At 38.6% G+C, this 22,998-nt stretch overlaps 1 protein-coding gene across 2 annotated transcripts in view; it reads left to right on the top strand.

The window, feature by feature from the left end:
• GLRB (glycine receptor beta) overlaps positions 1-22,998 on the top strand; it is a 52,099-nt gene that overhangs the window by 7,529 nt on the left and 21,572 nt on the right. Inside the window, exons 3-5 of one of the 2 annotated variants that reach the window (XM_081092242.1) lie at positions 9,228-9,334; positions 10,401-10,507; positions 11,039-11,106. In XM_081092242.1, the coding sequence (XP_080948368.1) occupies positions 11,104-11,106 (3 nt within the window). In that variant the 5' untranslated portion in view covers positions 9,228-9,334; positions 10,401-10,507; positions 11,039-11,103. The remainder of the gene's footprint in view (positions 1-9,227; positions 9,335-10,400; positions 10,508-11,038; positions 11,107-22,998) is intronic. The other variant, XM_081092241.1, reaches the window with a different exon arrangement.

Below are 22,998 nucleotides of genomic sequence, written 5' to 3' on the forward strand. Positions count from 1 at the left end.
TCTAGCCGCACTGCATGCCTGCCACCACCACCCCACCCCCCGGCGGGGCTGAAAGGACTGGGTGACTCCTGCGGGGTTGAGGGGACTGGGCACCGCCACCTTTGTGATGGAGTGACAGTCAATTTGCATATTCTCTCTTTATTAGATAGGATAATCAACATTTATGTTAGATTTTTAAATGCATAACCAGCATCTGGTACCTCGTATGGCATATATAAAAGCTCAAGAACTTTGTTAAGTGAATTCAGGAATGACTAAAGTAAAAGAGAAATGCTACATACTGATAGCTGTATAAGATGTTGTTTTTTAAGGACACATTATTTAGCTGATGTTGTAGATTGAGTTCTCTCAAAGACAGATTCTGAGATGAAGATCTACAGGCAGAGAGCAATTGCTTTTGGAACAACACTTATGTGGGTGAAGAAAGGGGATTCAAACCCAGGAACAATACAGCTGCACCTAAGCATCAGTCAATGCCCTAGGGCCATGGTTGGCAGACCGTGGCTCACAAGCCACATGCAGCTTTTTGGCCCCTTGAGTGTGGGTCTTCCACAAAATACCACCACACTCAAGGGGCCAAAGAGCCGCATGTGGCTCACGAGCTGTGGTTTGCCGAGCCGCAGTTTGCCGACCACTGCCCTAGGGCACTCTGAAGCTGGGAGACCCTCTCAAGTTGTCGCTATTAGTAGAAAGGTTCCCTGGCATCCCCATGACAAAGTTTTTGAATATGGGTAAGACACCTCTCTTCAGCTGAAAGTTACTCCAGAAGAGACGCAGCTCCAACTCCTAAGCAGCCAGCATTCCTGGCAGCAGTCTTAGTTTTGAAGGGACCATTGGGGTTGCAGCACCACGGCATCCACAACAGGTAGATCCAGATTATTGAATGGGGTCATAGAGATCCCCTCATTTAAACCTTTGATGTAAAGGTGAGGATACTGAGGCTCAGAGAGGGCAAGTGAATTGCCCAGTACCACATGGGAATCTTACAGTCTGTCTGGGATAGAACACCAACCAGTCTGTAGACTGTTAGACAGGTGTTTCTTCAATTATTCCCACACTTAACTTTATTATGTGCATTAGTGTGGGTTTATCTTATTACCAGTTCTATTAAGCCAGAAGAGAAACATTTTATATCTGTGCTACGCATGGAAAATTGAGAAAAGATAAGTACTTTTCCAGCTGCAGTTAGAGCAGAGTTAGAGGTGTTACTGCGGATTTTTATTTGCTGGGTCAGGATATAATACTATTTCTGCAAAGCACAGAAAGCAATTGCACAGTAAACATTTGGTTTAGATTGAGGTTTGCACTTAATTATTTATGACATGAGTTTTGTATCAAATTAACAAACCAATGAGAAGTAATGAGAGTGTATAGTGTTTTACACTGTTTGAGAATCATACCATATAAATAGAAAATACTTATAGTATTCACAGGACAAGTAATCTCACATGTGATATGAAGTTAATAAGACCATAGCCTTTGATGGGATTTGGAAATTGCTAGTCTCTAAAACCCAGCATCTCTCCAAATAGATGTTTCTACTTTGTGAAAAACATTTTTTTTTTAGCCATGGATGATGTAAGTGCATAATTGAAGTTAGACAAGATTTGAAAATGTTTCTACAGGATCCAAAAGTTCCTGAAGCCCACTGGGGAGATAAATGAAATAAATGTTGTGGAAAACTGTTCTTAATTATGATTCTTGGCCTATAATAACATGCCAGACTTTGCCACACACATCCACATTTATTTGTAAGCACATTCTTTTCAAATAAATTATAAACTAATTAAACTCAACTAATCATGTAAAAGGTATCACTTGCTATAGTCATAAACCTCTGTTCACAATTTAATGTGTGAAAACAGAATGGAAAAATACAGAAGCTGTCAAGAGAGGTAGTAATATGTTAGGGAAATACAAAACAAATAACCCCTTAATTATCTGGATTCAAAAATAACTATTGACTTAGTTTCTTACCTGAGCATATAAAATGTTTAGCTCTATATGTCTGTCTGTCTGATTATCTAGAAGGGTAGTTTCACTGCCCTAAAAATCTCTGTGCTCTGCCTAGTCATCTTTCTTCCCCTCCTCCAACCAACCCCTGGCAACTACTGATCTTTTCACTGTCTGCAGTTTTGCATTTTCCAGAATGTCATATGGTTGGAATCATATAGTATATAGTCTTTCCAGATTGGCTTCTTTCACTTAGTAATATGCGTTTCTGTTTCACCATGTCTTTTCATGGCTTGATCGCGCATTCCTTTTTTGTGCTGAATAATATTCCATTGTCTGGATGCACCACAGTTTGTTTAGCCATTCATCTATTTAAGGATTTCTTGGTTTCTTCCAGGTTTTGACAAATACCAATAAATCTGTTATAAATATTTGTGTACAGGCTTTTTGTGTGAACATTGTTTTCATCTCTAAGGAGCAAGATTGCTGGATGCGATGGTGAAGAGTATGTGTAGTTTTGTATGAAATCACCACATGGTCATCCAGAGCGGCTGTACCATTTTGCATTCCCATCAGCAATGAATGAGAGTTCCTGTTGGTCCAGATTCTCACTTGTATTTAGTGTTAATGTTCTGGATTTTTGTCATTCTAATAGGTGTGGGGTAGTACATCATTGTTCTTTAATTTGCTTAGCCTGGTGTCCTATAACCTGGAACATCTTTCATATGTTTATTTTTCCATCTGTGCATCTTCTTTGCTGAGGGGTCTGTTAAGGCCTTGGCTGTTGGCTCTCCCCCCCTCCCTAAATACATTTTTTTTACTTTAGAACAGTTTTAGATTTATAGAAAAATTGCCCAAAGACTACAGAATTCACAAATAACCCTGCATTTAGTTTTCCCTATTATTAATATTTTATATTAGTGTGGTACATTTTTACAGTTGAAGAACCAATATTGACACATTATTATTAACTAAAATTCGTATCTTATTGAGATTTCCTTAGTTTTTACCGAATGTCCTTTTTCTGTTACAGATTCCCATTCAGGATATTACATTATATTGGTCTTCACGCCTCCTTAGTCTCCTCTCAGCTGTGAAGTTTCTCTGACTTTCTTGTTTTTCATGACCATGACAGCGTTGAGGTGTACTAGTCAGGTGTTTTGTAAAATGCCACTCAATTGGGATTTGTCTGATGTTTTTCTCATAATTAGCACAGGGTATGTGTTTTGGGGAAGCATATTTCCATATGTATTCTTGGATTTTATTTTATAGTTTAGAATATAACCCAATATTACTTTATTTTATTGCTCAAATCATTATAGATTTGGCCATTGGGAGCTCTTTCAGTTGGCTTCTGCATATTCTCATCTGTTTTTTTTTCCCCCTTATCTTACTTCTGTCACTACAAGATACCTGATTTTATTTTTTACATCACCAACTAGATGAGGATACCAGAATTTGTTTCCATGAAGGAGTTGTTTCTCAGCTTATGGCCCACAGGTCCGGTAACCTCAGCATTGCAAACTTTGCATGTATTTTTCAGGGAAGGACATCGCTTTTATCAGATTCATAGTTTTGTCTGTAACCTAAAAAGGAGGTAAAGAACTCCTGCCCTGGAGTAAAGAGGAAGAATAATACAGCCCACACATTTGACAACCTTGCTCTTCCTTGCTGCTTTATGCTTCTTTTATTTAGTTCATGTACAGCCAAAAGCTTTACAGGGCCTCAGGCCCAGTTTACACATGCTGACATAGGCCATACCGAATCCAGGCCTGAGATCTTTGCCCATTGCTGTGGTATTTATAACTCTTGGAAAAACAAAGCAATCCCGTTGGGCTCAAATTCCTGGTTTGAGGGATGAGATTAAGACAATATACTCATACACACCATTTCTGAAATGGCACTGTGCAGTGTGGTCACTAAAGGGTCATGTAAAAATATGAATGTCCTACAGTTAATGGAAAGCTGAGCTTTTCCCTTTTGCAAAGAAATTTCTGGATTTTTCCTTTAGCGCTGGAAAACATTACATCATACAGCTATATAGCCTGATACATTCCTTGCATAACTTTGCATATTAGTAACGACATTGGTTGAAGTTTAGGCAAGCGAACAAAAGAAGACTGGTTGTAAAAAAAGCTTTTGATATAAAATATTATTTTTTCTTGTCATTTGATCATGTTGCCTGAATAGAGTAAGTTATTTTCTTAAATTAATATCACATTTTCATGAAATCAATCCTGTTTTGCAATAATATCATAATTGTTGATAGATTTCTTGAAATAAAACAAAATAGCATAGTCAGATGGATAAAACATTAGATTGAGATTCAGAATATGGAGACTAATAGTGAAAGGCATTAAGTGTGTGACCTTGTTAACATCATTTAACTCTTATTATTTGTGCTTATTTTGTATAAATAGTACTGTTCCATTTCCAGATTATAAGGTTATATATAGGCAAGTACAGACTTAGGAAAATATGCTACATGCAGATTGTTTTAGCTCTTTGGAAGAAAGTGGCATAGGTATCTAGGCACTTAAAATGTTTTTTTTTTTTAATGTTTAGAGATGACTTTAAAGTTATTTTAGTATTGACTATTGATTTTTAGGGTATGAAAATCCCTAAATTTATGCATGTGAATATAAACTACATGAGATTTCTCTTAAACTTTGAAATGCCTCTGAAATATTAATATAAGGAAGGGTGAACTGTTGACTAAATATTTGTATCAAGGCACCTGCATCAGAGTCATGAGAACACATAGTGATGAAATAAGAATAGAATGGGCTATAGTATATGTGATGTGTTCCTTTTTTCAATTCAAGAGGCTGTTTTTGTCAGCCAACATTTTTTGATTTTAACACATACGATTTTAAAGATATATATTTTTATTGATTTCAGAGAGGAAGGGAGGGGGAAAGAGAGATAGAAACATCAATGATGAGAGAGAATCATTGACTGGCGGCCTCCTGCACACCCCATACTAGGGATTGGGCCCACAACCCAGACATATGCCCTCACTAGGAATCAAACATTGACCTCCTGGTTCATAGATCGACACTCAACCACTGGCCAACACCAGCCAGGCAAGATTTTGTTGTTGTTGTTGGCTTTGGAGAAAAATACAAGCATTTGGAGATAACTAGATAGAAGATTGATACTGGTTAATTGGAAAAGGTCAAATTCAGATTTTCTAGAACTAATAATTTTAAAAGCTAGTAAAACTAATTGAACTTACAGTGTGATATAATATAGATTATTGTCCTAAATAAAGCAATATAAAACAATATATGGATGGATGATCATAAGAAGATAGATAGTATTTCTTTTCCATGATGGCAGGCTTATTGTCAAGTGATAACTAGAAATCTGGATTAGCAGGTTTCATTCTTGACTCTACCACTTTAGAAAACTGTCTTAATTTTACTGTGTCTTCATTTCCACATATACCATATACTCTATTGCTTCATTTACTTACCTACCACTCACTTTCCTACCAATCTGGCTTTTCTCTTTCACTTCACTGAATAAATGGTTCTCTGCGTGGCTGATATCTCTCTTATTTAAGCAAGTATTTGTGATTATCAAATACAAGAGTGTAATGGACAAGGTGGTTAATTCTCCAATATCTATTTCATACCAGGCTATAATCTGAGCTAATCATGATTGTTTCTTCCTCCTGGCCAGTGATTGGTTCAGCAATGTCCAAAACTAGAAAGCTTCTGAGAGAGAGAAAAAAATTCCTTTCTCCTAAGAGGACACCACAGGAATAAATGCTCTTCCTCATCTGGAAATGATGAGTGTAACTGCTACTGCTACAGCACATGCAGCTATCTTGAGACTAAAGCCTACCTAAAGACCTGGCAGATGAAAAGGCTTGAACCCAATGTGTCTTTGATACCATATAAGCTGTATAGGGTTATTACAAAAATGAGAAGCCATTATTTCCTCAAGTATTATACTGTCTGCATCTGGTCTTATTGGTAATATACATGTAGATAAGAAAAACTACAGCCTGGCTATAGTGGTTGAGCACCAACCCGTGAACCAAGAGGTTCCTGGTTAGCTTCCTGGTCGGTGCACATGCATGGGTTGTGGGCTAGATCCCCAGTAGTGGGTGTAAGGGAGGCAGCTGATGGATGTTTCTATATCTCTATTCCTCTCCATTCCTCTTGCTAAAATCAATAACTACAAAATAATTGGCAATGTATATTTATCAGTTTGTCTTCATTAGAGTAAGGTGGGATGATGAAGACAAGATTTTATAAAGTCAATCTTGAAAGATGGTTTGGGTTTAGATTAATACAATAAGAAGTGGAAATTACAATATTCCAGGAAGGGGGATTTATTCTGAGCCTTTGAATGAAGGAAGGACAAAATTTGCTAGTGAATTAGAATAGCTAGAAAATGAGTTTGACACAGCTTACAGCTTATAATTGGGTCTATTAAGTAAACTGGAAATAGGCAGATTAAGAAGAGAAAAGGTATTCAAACTTAATTTTCAATATTACATGCACAGGGACATTACAATAAAAAAAATTGAATACCCCAAAAATAGTGAGATTTGAGAGCTTACATATCATCTTTTTTTAAAATATATTTTTATTTTTTAAATATGTTTTTACTGATTTCAAAGAAGTAGGAAGAGGGAGAGATAGAAACATCAACGATGAGAGAATATCATTGACCAGCTGCCTCCTGCACTCCCCACACTGGGTATCGAGCCCACAACCCGGACATATGCCCTGAATGGGAATTGAACCATGACCTCCTGGTTCATCGGTCAGTGCTCAACCACTGAGCCACGCCGACTGGGCTTATATATCATCTTAACGGGGGTGTGGGGGGGAAGTGTGGGGGATGTAGGCCACTAAGGGAGAATAAATGATTTATAGGAAAGATGAATTGGCCATTTAAAATATAGAAAAATATGATACTTTATTACAAAGTTTGTCTGGTGTGCTGTCCACTTCTACTCTCCTCTCCTGTGATAAAAGTTAGTCTTTCCTAGTTGAAATTTCTGGGGAGGGGTTCTATGATAATTGAATTCATTTTGGAGGATCTGTTTATCGGCAGATAAGGAGAGTTCAAAGAAGGCCTCTCCCTTTATTTGCTATTTTCCAAGTGTCTTTAGCTCAAAATAATCCTTATGACAAAGGGATTTATTGTAGGGTGGCATATTCTGCCACTCTTCACAGCTAAGAAAAAAAATCAGGCTGGAAAGTTCTCTACTACAAAAACTAGTGTTGACTGTCTTTATGCTGTCTGGTCATTTCATTGTTTAGAAGGAAGATACTTATGAAAGATTTTATATCAAGAGGCACAATAATAGCACTCTTTAATTGAACCAATATGAGTATTTTGTAATTGATCAATTATTTTCTTATGAATGAGAAATCTTGTGAGTTGGAACACTAATTTGCATACAAATATCCCACATGCCTTCATTCTCTTTAGGATTTTTTCTTTGATAAGGGTGACAGTTGGCTTTAAAGAGGTTACAATTTCACCTGCAGTGAAGTGAAATCTTATTACCAGTTCCAACTCTCTGCAACTTTGGTCTAATAAGACCATGAGAAACAATTTTAAAGTATTATACCTCCTGCAATTTGGGGAGTTTTAATTAATTTGATTTTCACTTTTTAAAAAAATGTTTTGGACTCTGATAGCTACTTGGAAAAGGTTTATCAATTCATATTATTGTTAGATTTTTCATGAATTTCTTAATATTGATCCCATCTTACCTCTGGTGGTTGAATCTTTGCAGCAGACTGTATGATAATTATCATTAACTCAGAACAGAATTGCCTGATAGATAAGAGCTGCGTTTTCAAAACAAAGCCCCAGCCAGTACATCCAAGTTTGATTCATATAAATGAATATCATTTATGAAATTGACATTTTACCATATCAATAATGAATGGACAGTGCTAGATGCTCCAAATATAGTTTTAATCTTCCTTGTGGTTCTCATGGATTTTTTTTTGTATTGGGAAAATGATTATATGACCAGAGTTCATGGGTGTTAAAACAAACCCAAACAAATAATAACCAAACATTTTCCATTGGTTTCCAAGGAAATGTGTGTGTTTAAAGTATTGGCAAGCAACTACCAATTTAATCGATTCATTTTTCAAAGTTAATTGGAATAGAAAAATATGGCAGTTTTTTTCCTCTTTTTAGTCATTGACAGCAAACACATGTAATAGAAAGAGATAGTTGTATCTTGTAGCTCTGTATTTTCCCTGTTTAACTGGTCTGATAACAGAGACCTTCTCTGACCAATTTGAACTGTCATCCTCAAAAATAAAAACAGCGAGTTATTTTATTGGAAATTGAGTTTATTTGGGAATAGCAGAGAGTTGCAATTTGGGACAAGCAAGCTCAGGTGAACCATAGGCAAATCCAAAGTGACAAAGGGAAGGTTAGCTTTTGTTAGGTTTTAGGAGGAAATTGGGGAGGGTTGTTCATTGGAGAACAAGAGTTCAAGGTTGTGGTGGTTTTTCATAGATCTGCAAGGGGTGGTTAATGTGTTGCTGCTGGGGCAAGGAGATCTTCCTTTTTATAAAAGCAGGAGCTAGAATCCTAAGTGAAAAATGACCTCCCTTGCTGGTTTTGTCCGTTGCAAGAAGTGGTACTTGCATGAGAGCTCCCCCTACAGGGCTTTTCAACTCCATTTTAAAGGAGGTTTCCTTTTGCAGTATATTTATTTTCACACCCCTTTCCGACATATTTAACTCGATGAGAACATTCATTGTGTATTTCTTGGACAATATAATTTTATAAATATCAGCATGATTTTAAAAAATTCTTAGACTATCTTTGTGGCCATCTTACGGTATCCACATACTCCCTTATGCAGAATGTTCATATTATACTACATTATTAAAAATGACATATCTTTTGCTGTTATCTCATTGTCTGCACTCTCTTGGTTTGGTGCTCATCTAGATTTTGATTGAAGCTTGCTTAAGGACAAGTAAGATGTCTGCTTAATTTTATCTAAAAGGAAGTTGGAGTATTTAGGACAGTGTTTTATTCATTTGGTAAAAATAAGTGCTAAAGTACTTTTTTATTGGTTTTATTTCTCATGGCACACATATTTCAGCCTACTGACAATGTCTACTACTTTTCATTTACTTGTATTTGGAAACTCCGTACTGTAATTGTAGATTTGTCTCCAGAAGCCAAGTCTTCTGGGAAAATGACCCATTCCTATTGATTGCCATTTCTAAATACTTATCAGGATTTTGTTTTGTTTTTTTCTCTTATAGCCAGCAGTCACCAGAGGACCTTGCCCGAGTCCCTGCCAACTCCACTAGCAATATCTTGAATAGGCTACTGGTCAGTTATGATCCCAGGATAAGACCAAATTTCAAAGGTTTGTTTTTTTCCCCCTCAAATATCTTCTTCTTTGTAACTTAAAAATTAATTTTATATATGAAATCATTTAGTTATGATGTTAAAAACAAGATTGCAAATTGATATGTCCCGTAATGAACTTAGATTCAGAGTAATGCCACGCATGTTCAAAAATAGGCAAAATAATAATTCTAATAGTTTTATATGCTTTCCAGTTTGTATAAAAAGGTATATTGTGAATTAACAGGCTAACCTCTGTAATGGATTTTCTGAGTACTTAGTATTCTTAAGCTTATGATTCAAAATTTAGGCTCTGGCTACAGAGCTGGCTTTCATTCACAGACATCAAAATTATAGTTTGTAGGAAAGTGGCCATATACTTATATAGGAATAGAGAAATGTTCTGATTTGTATTTAGGTTATCTTTTTACGTTTTCTAGCCTTTCACACTGATAAAACATTTTTTCCTCTGCTCTTTTGCTGAAAAAAAAAAAAGATGGAAGATGGTCATATGGGTTTTAAAACCACAGTAACTTGTGTGCATAATAGTGAAGCATGTATTTAGCCTCTGAAGTATTTAAAATACTGTTTTCTACAACATAGATTGATTTTATTCCAACAAAATACTACTCTTTATCACACCTTCCAAGAAGAAAATTCCTACTTGCTATGAAAGTCATGAGAAGATTGTATAGGAAAGCAAACTTTTTTTTTCTTTTTCTTGCTTTAATTTTTACTTGTTTGTCCTCTTGATGAGCTAGAAAAAGAAATATGAAAAAAATCTCCTCTGGAAAACTGTAATCCTAAGGACAGGTATTAATGTAGATCAGATTAACAGTATAAAGCTTGATTTTTTTTTTCCTCCATAGAAAAAAATGTCTGCAGCTGCTTCTAGTCAACTGAAGTTATACAACTATGTTGTAAAAACAGGGTTTTTTGTTCATTACCAGAACCGATTCAGTTACTTTCAACAACAGCCATGGCCTGGATTGTCACATGTCTAGCATATATTGATTCACCACCTGTTTTTCATCAGTCAGTGGTTATGTGGCTGAAAAGCTAAATTCACATTTTCCCTTTGTTAGCCCAACCAGCAGCCCACAACGAGTAAAGAAAAAAGAAAGCAAGAAAGAAATTTGCAACATTATACCTTAGTTCTCACTCCATGAACTTTCAAATTATTTTCTAAAAGGTCAGGCAAAAATCTTTATAATGACTCTTATATGTCTGATTAATTTTGCAATTGCATGAATTAGAAAGAAAAGTATAGTAAATGTAAGCGAAATCTATTGAATATTGCTTACCAAGGCAAGTAAGAACTTCAGATGATTATACAAATTTAAAAAAAGTATACCATATTTTTAAATGATGTTTTGTAAATAATAATTTACTTTTTCTTAAAGTAAATGCATCAACCCAATTTAAACATTTTTTAAAGGTAAATGTATTTTCTCAGTCTCTACAATTTAATAGATAAATATTTCTGAGAAAATAACATTATAAAATACAACTTAACTCATTTTTTAATTGCGTTATGATCCCTATTTAGAAAAATAAGTTAATAGTAATTGTGAACATGGTATACTGAGACCACTGATTTACAATTTTACATCACACGTGGGTTGGGAAAAATATAAAAAACAAATACATAAACAATGAAATATGTAGATTCTGACCAAGCTTTTTTACAGCTACTAAATATATCTTTAATTTTTATTCACAGGCATTCCTGTTGATGTAGTAGTAAACATTTTTATCAACAGTTTTGGATCCATTCAAGAGACAACAATGGTAATATCACAGTTAATTTAATATTTTAATTATCAAAATTTAAACTAGAGCATAGTGAAAACAATATTAAAACTGAAAAATATTGTGTAACTCTAAGGAAAAATGCATGCTCACTCCTGGTATAAAATAATCCATTTCCAAGATTTTGTTAAGTTAGTAATTTCAGTGCCTATGATATTTTGCAATTCAAATTTAGCCTTAATACTGCATTGGAAAAATTACCATACTCACTCTGAACAATTAATTGGATGCCACATGGGAAAAAAAGGATTTATGCAATTAATACCCTGAGACAACATTTCCTCCCCAATATGCGAAGATGTATGAGCATTCACAAATATTTGATTGTTGACAGGTTCTTTCTTCCAGTTTCTTGGGGAGAATCTTTGTTTTCTCTGTTGTGCTAATTTTGTGATGTGTGGAGCAGAGAATTATAAAAAGCAAAATTGATTTTCATAAAATATGGCATGGAGCTCCCTGAAAAGATTGTCACCTAGGGAAGAGGGAGATGAGTGGGAAGGAGGGAGAGGAGGACCCTGTCTTGAAAGAACAAAAAAGAAAGATATCAGGGAATAACTACTATTCCTGATGAATTAAACTTTAGAGTCAAAGACAGCTATCCAGTGAGATTAAATTTCCTGAGTGATCTATGATGTGATTACCCCTCAGCTTCTCTAAACAGATTCAATAAAATTGACATGCTTTTTGATGTTTTAGAATCTAGATTTGTGCTCTTTTTTTAAAAAAAATAACAACTACATGCTAAAATTATACTTCAGGTGGGAGAAAAAAGGCACAGGTTGTGTGTGTGTGTGTGTGTGTGTGTGTGTGTGTTTAATAAAAAAAGACTTATATTTTTATTAAGTCATAAGGTGTGGATTGAAAGCCTAATAATAATGGTTACAGCACAGTATACTTATTCAGGGAATATCTCAGACTAGAGAACGAATAATTGAAACTATTCCTTTATTCCTAGTAGCAGTTAATAATGGTTACAGCACAGTATACTTATTCAGGGAATATCTCAGACTAGAGAACGAATAATTGAAACTATTCCTTTATTCCTAGTAGCAGCTTGGTGTGTTACAAAAGGAATTGTATATTGCATTTACATTATAATGCCTATTTTTATCTCTAATTGTTATGAGAATGCCATGTATTTATTTTTATACTAGTAAAAGCATGTGTTTAGCCTCTGAATAATTGATTTTCTTAGACAATGTGTAAATATTTTTAGAGAAGTATTTAAAAGACAATTTTTTTTTAAAGAAAGGATCATTCTTTTTTTTTTCTTTTTTTTTAAAATATATTTTATTGATTTTTTACAGAGAGGAAGGGAGAGAGATAGAGAGTTAGAAACATCGATGAGAGAGAAACATTGATCAGCTGCCTCCTGCACATCTCCTACTGGGGAATGTGCCCGCAACCGAGGTACATGCCCTTGACCAGAATGGAACCTGGGACCCTTCAGTCCGCAGGCCAACGCTCTATCCACTGAGCCAAACCGGTTTTGGCTTAAAATACAACTTTGGAATCAAGTCCAAAATTGACTTTCAGTGACGTTTTAGTTCACCTAAATGATATAGACATACAGTATAGATCAATAGATTACAGCTCTGTAATATAATGTGCAGTACCACATATCACTACAGAGATAAGTATAGCACTCATTAATTCAATATACGATTAGTCTATCAAAGCACTTTACTCTTCAAGAGCAAGAGCTGTCATTTTTCTCACAGGGAAACTTTAAGGGGAGTTATTTGGTCTCCACACTCTACTCTGTACAGTTTTATTTTTCACTAGTGTCTTGGTGCACGATTTGTGCACATTGAAAGGAAATTAGTTAGAAGAAATATTTTAATATTGCTATTCGCCCTTTCTCTATAATAGAAGTGTCAACCATTTTGTCCTTTGCATAGACGCATCACAGTAGCTAGCCCAAAATATTTATTGCTGGGACCAAATTCAAGCAATTCTCCTATGGAGTCTTTGTTCCTACTATTTATCCCTGATCTCCATCTATCTTCTAATTAGCGTCTTTTATGGCTACTCTGACTCACTTTGTGCCCTCTTTTCAATCCAAGTCTTTCATTTCTAGCATTTATTTGTTAATGTAAGCTGATAGCTTCTTTTTGTGTGTGTATTCTTTTTATTCTCTAATGGACTACAAAGCTCTTAAAGTCAGAAATAATGCAGTCTACTTCATTTTCCATAAGATACAGATGACAACAGTCACTCAATAAATAGTGAACACATAAATAAAATATCTTGTACTAGTTAATGTTGCTTGAGTAGTTGGATAAATAAATTCTGCTATTTGCCTAGTACCAAGTGAATTCATGTAGCAATAAAACAATTGACAGAAAAATTTTAAACAATAGATCCATGTAGAACATTTGTTTGGTTAAATAACAGACTAAATAATGTTACTATTTTATAGTGTTCATTTTGGAAATTTTAGAGGCCTTTATTTAGAGAATAAAATTATTTTTATTTGTTATTTCTTTTGCTAAAATAATCTAGATGAAAACCAAACTGCCTTTCAATTTATGTTGTGTAGACAGTCTAAAGGTTCAGAATAAGAACCATCCTCATCAAGTAGACTTATTTTACCATAATTATTTTTTGCTTTTAGCAATGCTTATTTCAGACATCCCTACAAAAAAACAATATTATATAGAGATGTCTTTTTTGAAAGTATATTTTATTCAATTTCAGAAAGGAAGGGAGAGGGAGAGAGAGAGAGAAACATCAATGAGCACATAGAATAATTGATTGGCTGCCTCCTGCACATCACACACTGGGGATAGAGCCCAAAACCTGAACATGTGCCCTGACCTGAATTGAACCGTGACCTCCTGGTTCATAGGTCCACACTTAATCACTGAGCCACACCAGCCAGGCTATAGAGATGTTTTTGAGGCTGTCATATTTTATAGATTTGCTCAATCTTTTAAAAAACAAATGGTCTGAGATTTGTTGCTTAATAGTTAAGATAGGCACAAGCTATTATATAGAGGCTAGAGACCCTTTCACTGTCCCGGAGCCCTAAGGGGATGTCCGACTGCAGTTTATGCCTGCTCCCTCTGGGCCTAAGCCGCAGTCAGACATCTTTAGTGCCACTGTGCTCGCCAGGGGTCAGCCCAGCTTGTGGCTGAGCGGCATTCCCCCTGTGGGAGTGCACTGACCACCTGCATTGAGCATCTGCCCCCTGGTGGTCAGTACACGTCATCGCGACCAGTTGTTCCTCCGTTCAGTTGATTTGCATATTACCCTTTTATTATATAGGACTAGAGGCTCAGTGCACGAGTAGGATCCCTAGGCCTAGCCTGCGATCAGGGCCATCTTCCGCCAGTTCACCAGTCCCCAGTCCCACTCCGCCACCACCCACCATGGTTCCCCGTTCGCCATCCGGCAATTGGAGCCTGTGGGTCAGGGGAAAGGGATCAAGAGGTGGTCAATGCACCTCATAGCGACTGGTTGAGCGGTCGTTGTGGTTGTTATGCCATTATGGTCACTGGGCTTTTATTATATAGGATAGTTAACATTAAGATATCTTCTAAGGAGAAAAAATGAATTTAAGATAAAACTTCTTCATTACCTATTATAAACACTTGTCAATAGAGATGGCTTAGGAGAGTAACTAAAAAGTTCTAATTAAATGCATGAGAGTTATATTATGAGAGGATATTCTTTTTTCTTCCAATCACCTAGGATGAGCTTACTTTTTTTTTTTTTTTTTTTAGTCCTTGAGGTATAGCTAACAAATAAAATTGTAAGATATTTAAAGTGTACATGATGATTTGATGTACATCTACATTGTGAAATGATTCCTCCTCCCATCAAATCAACACATCCATCATATATGTGAGACCATTTAAGTTCTACTCTCTCAGCAGATTTTAATTATACAAACAGTGTTATAAACTGTAGTTACCATGTTATATTCAGATATTATTTATTTTATAACTAAAATAAAGTTTATACATTTTATCAAGCTCTCCATATTTCCCACATCTCTAAGACCCTTTGCAATAGCATGGATGGACCTAGGGAGTATTATATTAAGAGAAATAAGCCAGTCAGAGAAAGACAAATACTATATGGTTTCACTTATATGTGGCATCTAATGAAGAAAATAAACTAACAAGCAAAATAGAAACAGACATATAGATACGTAACACAGACTGACAGCTGTGGACCAGGGTGTGAAAGGTGAAGTGATTAAGCAAACAAACAAACAAACAATCCAGGCACAGACAGTGTGGCTCAGTGGTCAAGTGTCAATCTATGAACCAAGATGTCATGGTTCAATTCCCGGTCAGGGCACATGCCCGGGTTGTGGGCTCAATCCTCAGTGGGGGTGTGCAGAAGGAAGCTGACCAATGATACTCTCTCATCGTTGATGTTTCTATCTCTCTCTCCTTCTCCCTATCTCACTGAAATCAATAAAAATATATTTTAAGAAAGACAAAACAAACACATACAGCAGTATGGTGATTGCCAGAGGGAAAGTGGGGTGGGGGAGGTAGAAGAGCACAAAGGGGGCATAAATGGTGGCAGAAAGAGATTTGACTTTGGGTGGTGAGCACATGATGCAGGATGCAGATGATGTATTATAGAGTGGAGCACTTGAAACCTGTATGGTTTTATTAGCCAATGTCACCCCAATCCTATATAATACAAGCCTAATATGCAAATTGTCCCCTCGGGTGGTTGTTCGACCTGGATACTGGGGTTTGACCAGGAGACTGGGAGCTCGACTGCTCACTATGACATGCACTGACCACCAGGGGGCGGAGTGGAACATGGTGGGCGTCAGCGATGCGGCACTGGCAGCGGGAGGCAGTGGAGGTGCTGCTGGCCGCAATAGGCCCCAATGAGAGCGGGACCGCAAAAGGATGGTGAAACAGGTGAGCGTGCAGCACCAGACCAAGGCAGGTATGAGTGGGAGCCCGATCATCCTGCAAATGGCAACCTGCGTTGGCAGCAGGGGCAGGGGCGGGGGCCTGGCCCCGATCAATCACCCCGCAGGCGGGATGGTGGAGCAGGTGAGGGGGCGGCGCCAGGCCAAGGCAAGCTGCCAGGCAGGGCTGTGGGGCTTCGAGGCTAGGGGTGCAAGCTGGGGCCCGATCCCTGCAGGCCACCCCGAGGGACCCCACCCATGCACGAATTCGTGCACCAGGCCTCTAGTAAATTCAATCAAAAAGTAAGAAGAATGGTTTGTTAGAGGCTAGGTGGCATCTGCTCTCCAGTAATGTTTATAATTTCTGTTGGTTTTTTCATTCAATTCTGATGTTTGGCTTAAATCAGCAGGATTTTTCATAATTGAAAATGTGAACTATTGCACTTGGGGAAAAATTGGGTATTACGGTTCATTGTAATAATCTATACACAGGCCCTTTACCTCACCAGGCATAATAAGAGCTCTTTTCATGGAAGTAAAAGTTTGTTTATATAATCCATTTCCTTTCTTTGGTCTAGGCATGCTTTGTAATTATATTCAATTATTGCACTACAATTCATGGTCCTGTCAGACTTTTTGTGCCTTTCTGCCACATTACTTTTTTGCTTGTTTTAATAATGGATCTCAATTCTTTCTGAGCAACACAGTTGGGACTGTCAAGAAAGAATGATCATATTTGGGATCAGCTAAAAAAGCTTTATTGTAGTCCTTGGTTATTACTCATCTTTGGGGTTTTTAAAACAATTTTATTTTCTATATTTCCTTCTATATAGAGATTTAAATTTATTTCCTTAAAACTTGTCTTAGCTTTATTATTCCTTGTATTTTGTTGTTTTTGTTTTTTAACTTTCCAGCATTATTTCATTTATTATAGAATAATATTATATATACAGGGTAGAGCAAAATTTGGTTTATAGCTGTGAGCACATGAAACAGGGTTTATTCTTTTATTATTTATTCATTGTTGTATTACTTTTCATAAAAACAACTGTAAAACTACTTTTGCTCCATCCGTATTTGTTCCAATTGTGTTTTATTTTCTGTTTTGGATCATAAATACACAAGCCTTAAAATGTTTTTATATTTATTTTTTCTCATGTCATTCATCTTTAGGGTTTATGCCCTGTGGTTGGCTAAGTAATGGTCTCCCAAAGATGTCTGTGCTCCAATTTTTGGAACCTGTGCTGTCATTTTATACAGTAAGAAGTACTTTTGTGTGTGATATGATTAAGGATCTTGAGATGGGGGCCTAGTATAATCACAAGGGCCCTTATGCTGGGGAGGCAGGAGGGTGGGAGACAGAATTAGTGGCTGCAGTGCAGACAGTATGAATTTGCATGATAGGAGTTAGCGGCCACAAGTCTAAGAATGCAGGCAGCCTGGAGAAGCCGAGAAAAGCAAGGAACTGGACTCCCCTCAGAGCCTCCAGAAGGAACTGGCCTGAGGATGCCTTGCCTTCAGCCCAGTAAAACTGATTTAGATGGTCTGAACTATAAGGTAATAATTTGGTGGGTTTTTTTGAAGCCACTCGGTTTTTGGTAACTTGGTTACAGAAGCAGTAGGAAATTAATATGCATGCTGATGAACACTTGTTAATTTTTTTCTCCCAAATACTGTTGGAGGATTATCTGATTACATATAACTTCCTCCCAAATGCGGCTAGAGGGTTATCTGATTTTATATATATATATATATATATATATATATATATATATATATACACACACACACACACACACACACACACACACACATATACATAACTTTTTAAATATATGGAAATGCCAACATAACCAGTGGCTTTTTTTTTTATTCAGTGATTACTGAAAAGTCTCACTCTTTAAAGTAAATCGTAGTAAGGACAATTTGAGAGAATCTATGTTTTTAATTGTTAAAAATATACTATATGTCTGTCTCTTTTCTTTGTCAAAGTTACTTTTTTAGTGTGTCTGCCTTAAAACAAAGAATAACATAATTTGTTATTCCTACCTTCCTTTCTAACCAATTTTTTTCTCCCAGCTTTATTATTTGGTAATTAAATATCATAAGAGTATTGTATTAGGCAATAAGGAAAGATGAGAAATGTCCAAGTTTTATTTTCTCCTTCCAGTAATTTGTCACTGTTATAAGTTGATATAGGAAAAATTAAATTGATGGTGTGACTGATACTAGAGAAATATCCTAACCGTCAAAATACCACAAAAGTCATCTCTTTATTCCTGCATTTAATAGAAGTATGTTGGACACTTTCTATATAGACAATTAAGCAGACTGCTACTCTCATGTAGTGTATAGTTTAATGTTTCATCCCCTAGCAGGCACTACTAACAAAAATGGACTATTGGCAGAGGTCTATAACATTTAAATATTCATAAGGTGTTATTAAATAATATTTGACTACAAATGTTAAAATGACATATTGAGAAAATTGCTAAAAATATAACCTAGGAATTTTTACTGGTAATTTGTTATTATGCAGTTCTTATGTGAAACTTCTAACCTCACTAACAACTACATTTATATCCTTTTGAAACCAGGCTTACTACAATTCTGTTGACAGAACTATAATTATAATGCTGCCAGATGCTAGGAGAATTGATCTCCTTTATTTCCTTGAATGATTTTTTTTTTTTTAATCAGAATGTAAAGGAAACAAATGAGTTAAAGGCTGCCTATGTGAGAGTTAGGTAAAACTTACAGGTAGGCAGAATTATCCTAACAACAATATAAAATACAGATAAGCTGTTTTTAATGTTAAAATATCATTAATGAAACTAAATCAGTTTTAATGTCTTGTTGTGAAATGTTTTATTGCCTTGAAGAAATAGCTTAATTTGGCTGTTAATTGATACTGAACGTCTTGGAGATCATCCATTTTTCAGATAATGACTAATAGTGTGTAGTTTGGAGTCAACAATGAGGAGTATTTGTCACCAAGTTCTCTGAAAACAATTAAGTAATTTCGCATTGATAAAAGAAGTCTCTTTCTGATGGGAGTTCGTTCATTGCAAAATAAATGATAGAGCTATAATTATTGTGATTGAGTAATTGAAAATGAAAATAAATAGGTTTCAAAGATAGTTATCTTAATATAGAGCCATTTGAAATGCAAATAACTACAGTCATTTAGAAATGCTCATAAAACATTAACCAAAGCATGCTAACTAATGAGCTTTTGTATTTTAATGAGTGTTTAACTCAAACTATTACTTTAAATTAATTGTAAAATTTTAAAACATTGTTAAAAGATATATAAGCATGCTGCAACTTGTATTGAATCATAATAGTATATACCTACATACCTAATAGAAAAGCATCTTTGAGGCACTTTTATAATGCAACTAGAGGCCCAGTGCACGAATTTATGCACAGGTGGGGTCCGGCCGGCCTGCCCCGATTGGGGCCTGATCAGGGCCGGGCTGGCTGTGGGAAGGGCTGAGGGTAATTGGCTGGTGGGCCCCACCCCCAATTTGGTGTGAGGGGCTGATCAGGGGTGGGGATGGCCATGGGGAGGGGCTATGGGCAATGGGCTGGCTGGAGGGAAGGACTGCAGGAGGTTGGAAGGCCGGCCCCACCCCAGATCTGGCCAGTTCGCTGGCCACAGTGGATGTCATAGCAACTGGTCTTTCCAGTCATTATGGCATTCTGGATGCTGGCTTTTTATATATATACATAGACAGTGAGACACAATGATCAAGAATGACACAGAAAAGTAAGCAATTACCAATTTTTCAGAGATGCTCACTGAAATATAAGACTCAGAGCTTATGTGAGCATCTCCGAAAAATTGGCATATCGCCCTGATTAGCCAATGGGAAGGGTAGCAGATGTATGGCTAATTACCATGTTTCTCTTTTATTAGATAGGACTAGAGGCCTGTTGCACGAAAAGATTCGTGCAACAGGCCTTCCCTTCCCCTGGCTGCCGGCACCGGTTTTCCTCCAGCACCTATGACCCAGGCCTTTGCTCCGGCTGGAAGCGCCTTCAAGCCTCTCGCTGCTCCGGTGGCCAGATTCGCCTTCAGTCCTTACTCTGCCACTTCACGCCTATGTATGCAAATTAACCACCATCTTTGTTGGTGGTTAATTTGCATATCTCGCTGATTATCCAATGGGAGGTGTAGTGAATGTATGGTCAATTTCAATCTTTGTCTATTATTAAATAGGACTAAAGGCCCAGTGCACAAAAATTTGTGCACTTGTGGGGGCGGGGAGGGTCCCTCAGCCCAGCCTGCGCCCATTTGCAGTCCAGGACCCTTTGGGGGATGTCCACCTTTCGACTTAGGCTCACTCCCTGGAGGATCAGGCCTAAGCTTGCAGTCAGACATCCTTCTGGCAGCCAGGGATCCCTCGGGGGATGTCCGACTAAAGACTTAGGCCCCTAGGGGATTGCCTAAACCATTAGTTGGACATTCTTAGTGCTGCCATGGAGGTCCGAGAGGCTCCTGCCACCACCTTTGCACTGGCCAGCCATGAGCCAGCTTCTGGCTGAGTGGCACTCCCCATATAGAAGTTCACTGACCACCAGGGGGCAGCTCCTGCATCGAGTATCTGCCCCCTGGTGGCCAGTGCGCATCATTGCAACTGGTCATTCTGCCGTTCAGTCAATTTGCATATTAGCCTTTTATTATTATTATATAGGATGTCCCTATTTCCCTCCTTTTTCCCCCTCTACCCAGCTCTTGCCCCCCACTTCTCTTTGGCTATCACCATACTGTTGTCTCTGTCCATGGGTTGTGCGCATACTTTCTTTGGCTAATCCCTTCTTTAACACATTGTTTGTGGGTAGTTTTTATCGCGCACTAACAGGTGGCGCGGGCCATTTTTGCTAATTTTTTGCGCAAATGGCAACGTTCAGTAAAATTACGATAACTTTAGTTTACGTATTTATACGTTACCCACATTCTACCACTAGTCTATAAAAAACGTATCCCGCGTCTATAAAATACGTGTCCCGTGCTCTACTACCAGTCAACGTAAAACGTATAAATAGGTTTCCCGCATACAATGTGTTAAATTCACTTCAGATCCTGGGCGGTGGGCAGGTGGCTCCTGGGGCTTGCGGGGCCAGCATGCCTGCAGCCCCGGACGGATTGTGTATGGGCAGCAGGCAGGCGGGCAGGCTGCTCCTGGGGCTTGTGGGGCCGACATGCCTGCAGTCCGGGACCGGATCCAGTCCCGGGCGGCAGGCAAGCAGCTTCTGGCATTGCCCACGGGGGCCTCGATGGGGGCTCACACTGGCGGCTTGCGCTGTCCCACCCTGCCTGCAGTATGCAAATTAGCCACCATCTTTGTTGGCGGTTAATTTGCATATCTTGCTGATTAGCCCATGGGAGGCGTAGTGAAGGTACGGTCAATTACCATGTTTGGTTATTGTTAGATAGGACTAGGGGTCCAGTACATGAATTCATGCACTGTGACAGGAACTGTGGGCTGTGAGGCTGCAGTGGGCACTGGGTTGGGTCTTGGCCCATCCACCATGCTTCCGCCCAGTCCCTCCCACTGTGGCCTCCAATCCCCTGTCTGCCGGCAGCCCCACTCCCGCCACCACCTCTCCCATGTGCTGACAGTGCCAGCCCCACTCGGATGTGCTGATAGCCCAGAGCAATTGGGGCTGGCTGCAGCAGCAGGTGCAAGTGGGGTCAGCACCGGAAGCAGGTAGGAGCTGAAGCTTTAGTGCCGACAGTAGGTATGAGTGGGGCCAGCACCGGCAACAGGTAGGAGCTGAAGCTTTAGTGCCGACAGTAGGTATGAGTGGGGCCAGCGCTGGCAACAGGTGTAAGCACTCAGCAGGCCTGCGACGTGCAGGAACAAAGAACTTTCAGTAACCACCAGAGGCTCGCCCCAATGACAGCAACTGTTGCCCAACTTAGTATGGCGCCCCTGCTCACCTGCTCCACCATTCCACCGCAGCCAATGCCTGCCATCTTCCACACTCTGCCTCCTGCTGCTGACATTCACCATGTTCTGTGCGTGTCCCCTGGTGGTCAGTGCACATCATAGCAACCGGTTGTTCAGTTGTTTGGTTGTTCGGTTGTTCCGCCGTTCTGTCTATTTGCATATTAGGCTTTATATATATATAAACATAATATGCAAAGTGTCCCCTCGGGAGTTTGACCGACTAGGAATTTGATTGCTTGTTATGATGTGTGCTGACCATCGGGGGGCGGCGTGGAATGAAGGAAGGCCCAGGCCGGCAGCTGGCAGCCCATAAGGACCTTACCCCTGCACGAATTTAGTGCACTGGGCCTTTAGGATTATAGATAATACTTCATTGTATGTATATACTGCGTCTTGATTATTCACTTATCTGTTGATGGAGACTTAGGTTGTTTCCACCTATTTCACAATATTATGGCTATGAATATAAACTAGAGGCCCGGTGCACGAAATTCGTGCACTGGGGGGGGGGTGTCCCTCAGCCCAGCCTGTACCCTCTCCAATCTGGGACCCCACAGGGGTTGGGCTTAAACTGGCAATTGGACATCCCTCTCACAATCTGGGACTACCAGCTCCCAACCGCTCACCTGCCTGCCTGCCTGATTGCCCCTAACTGCTTCTGCCTGCCAGCCTTATCACCCCCTAACCACACCCCTGCCAGCCTGATCGACGCCTAACTGCTCCCCTGCCGGCCCACACCCCCAACTGCCCTCCCCTGCCAGCCTGGTCGCCCCAACTTCCCTCCCCTGCTGGCCTGGTCACTCCCAACTGCCCACCCCTGCTGGCCTGGTTACCCACAACTGCCCTCCCCTGCTGGCCATATTGTGGTGGCCATCTTGTGCCCACATGGGGGTGGCCATCTTGTGTGAGGGCGTGATGGTAAATTTGCATATTACCTCTTTATTATATAGGATTTACATGTGGAGTCTCTGCTTGCAATTCATTTGGGTATATACCTAGGAATGGAAATGCTGGATCATGTGG

The sequence above is a fragment of the Myotis nattereri genome (assembly GCF_964212035.1).
Source record: "Myotis nattereri genome assembly, chromosome: 5".
Taxonomy (NCBI): Eukaryota; Metazoa; Chordata; class Mammalia; order Chiroptera; family Vespertilionidae; genus Myotis; species Myotis nattereri.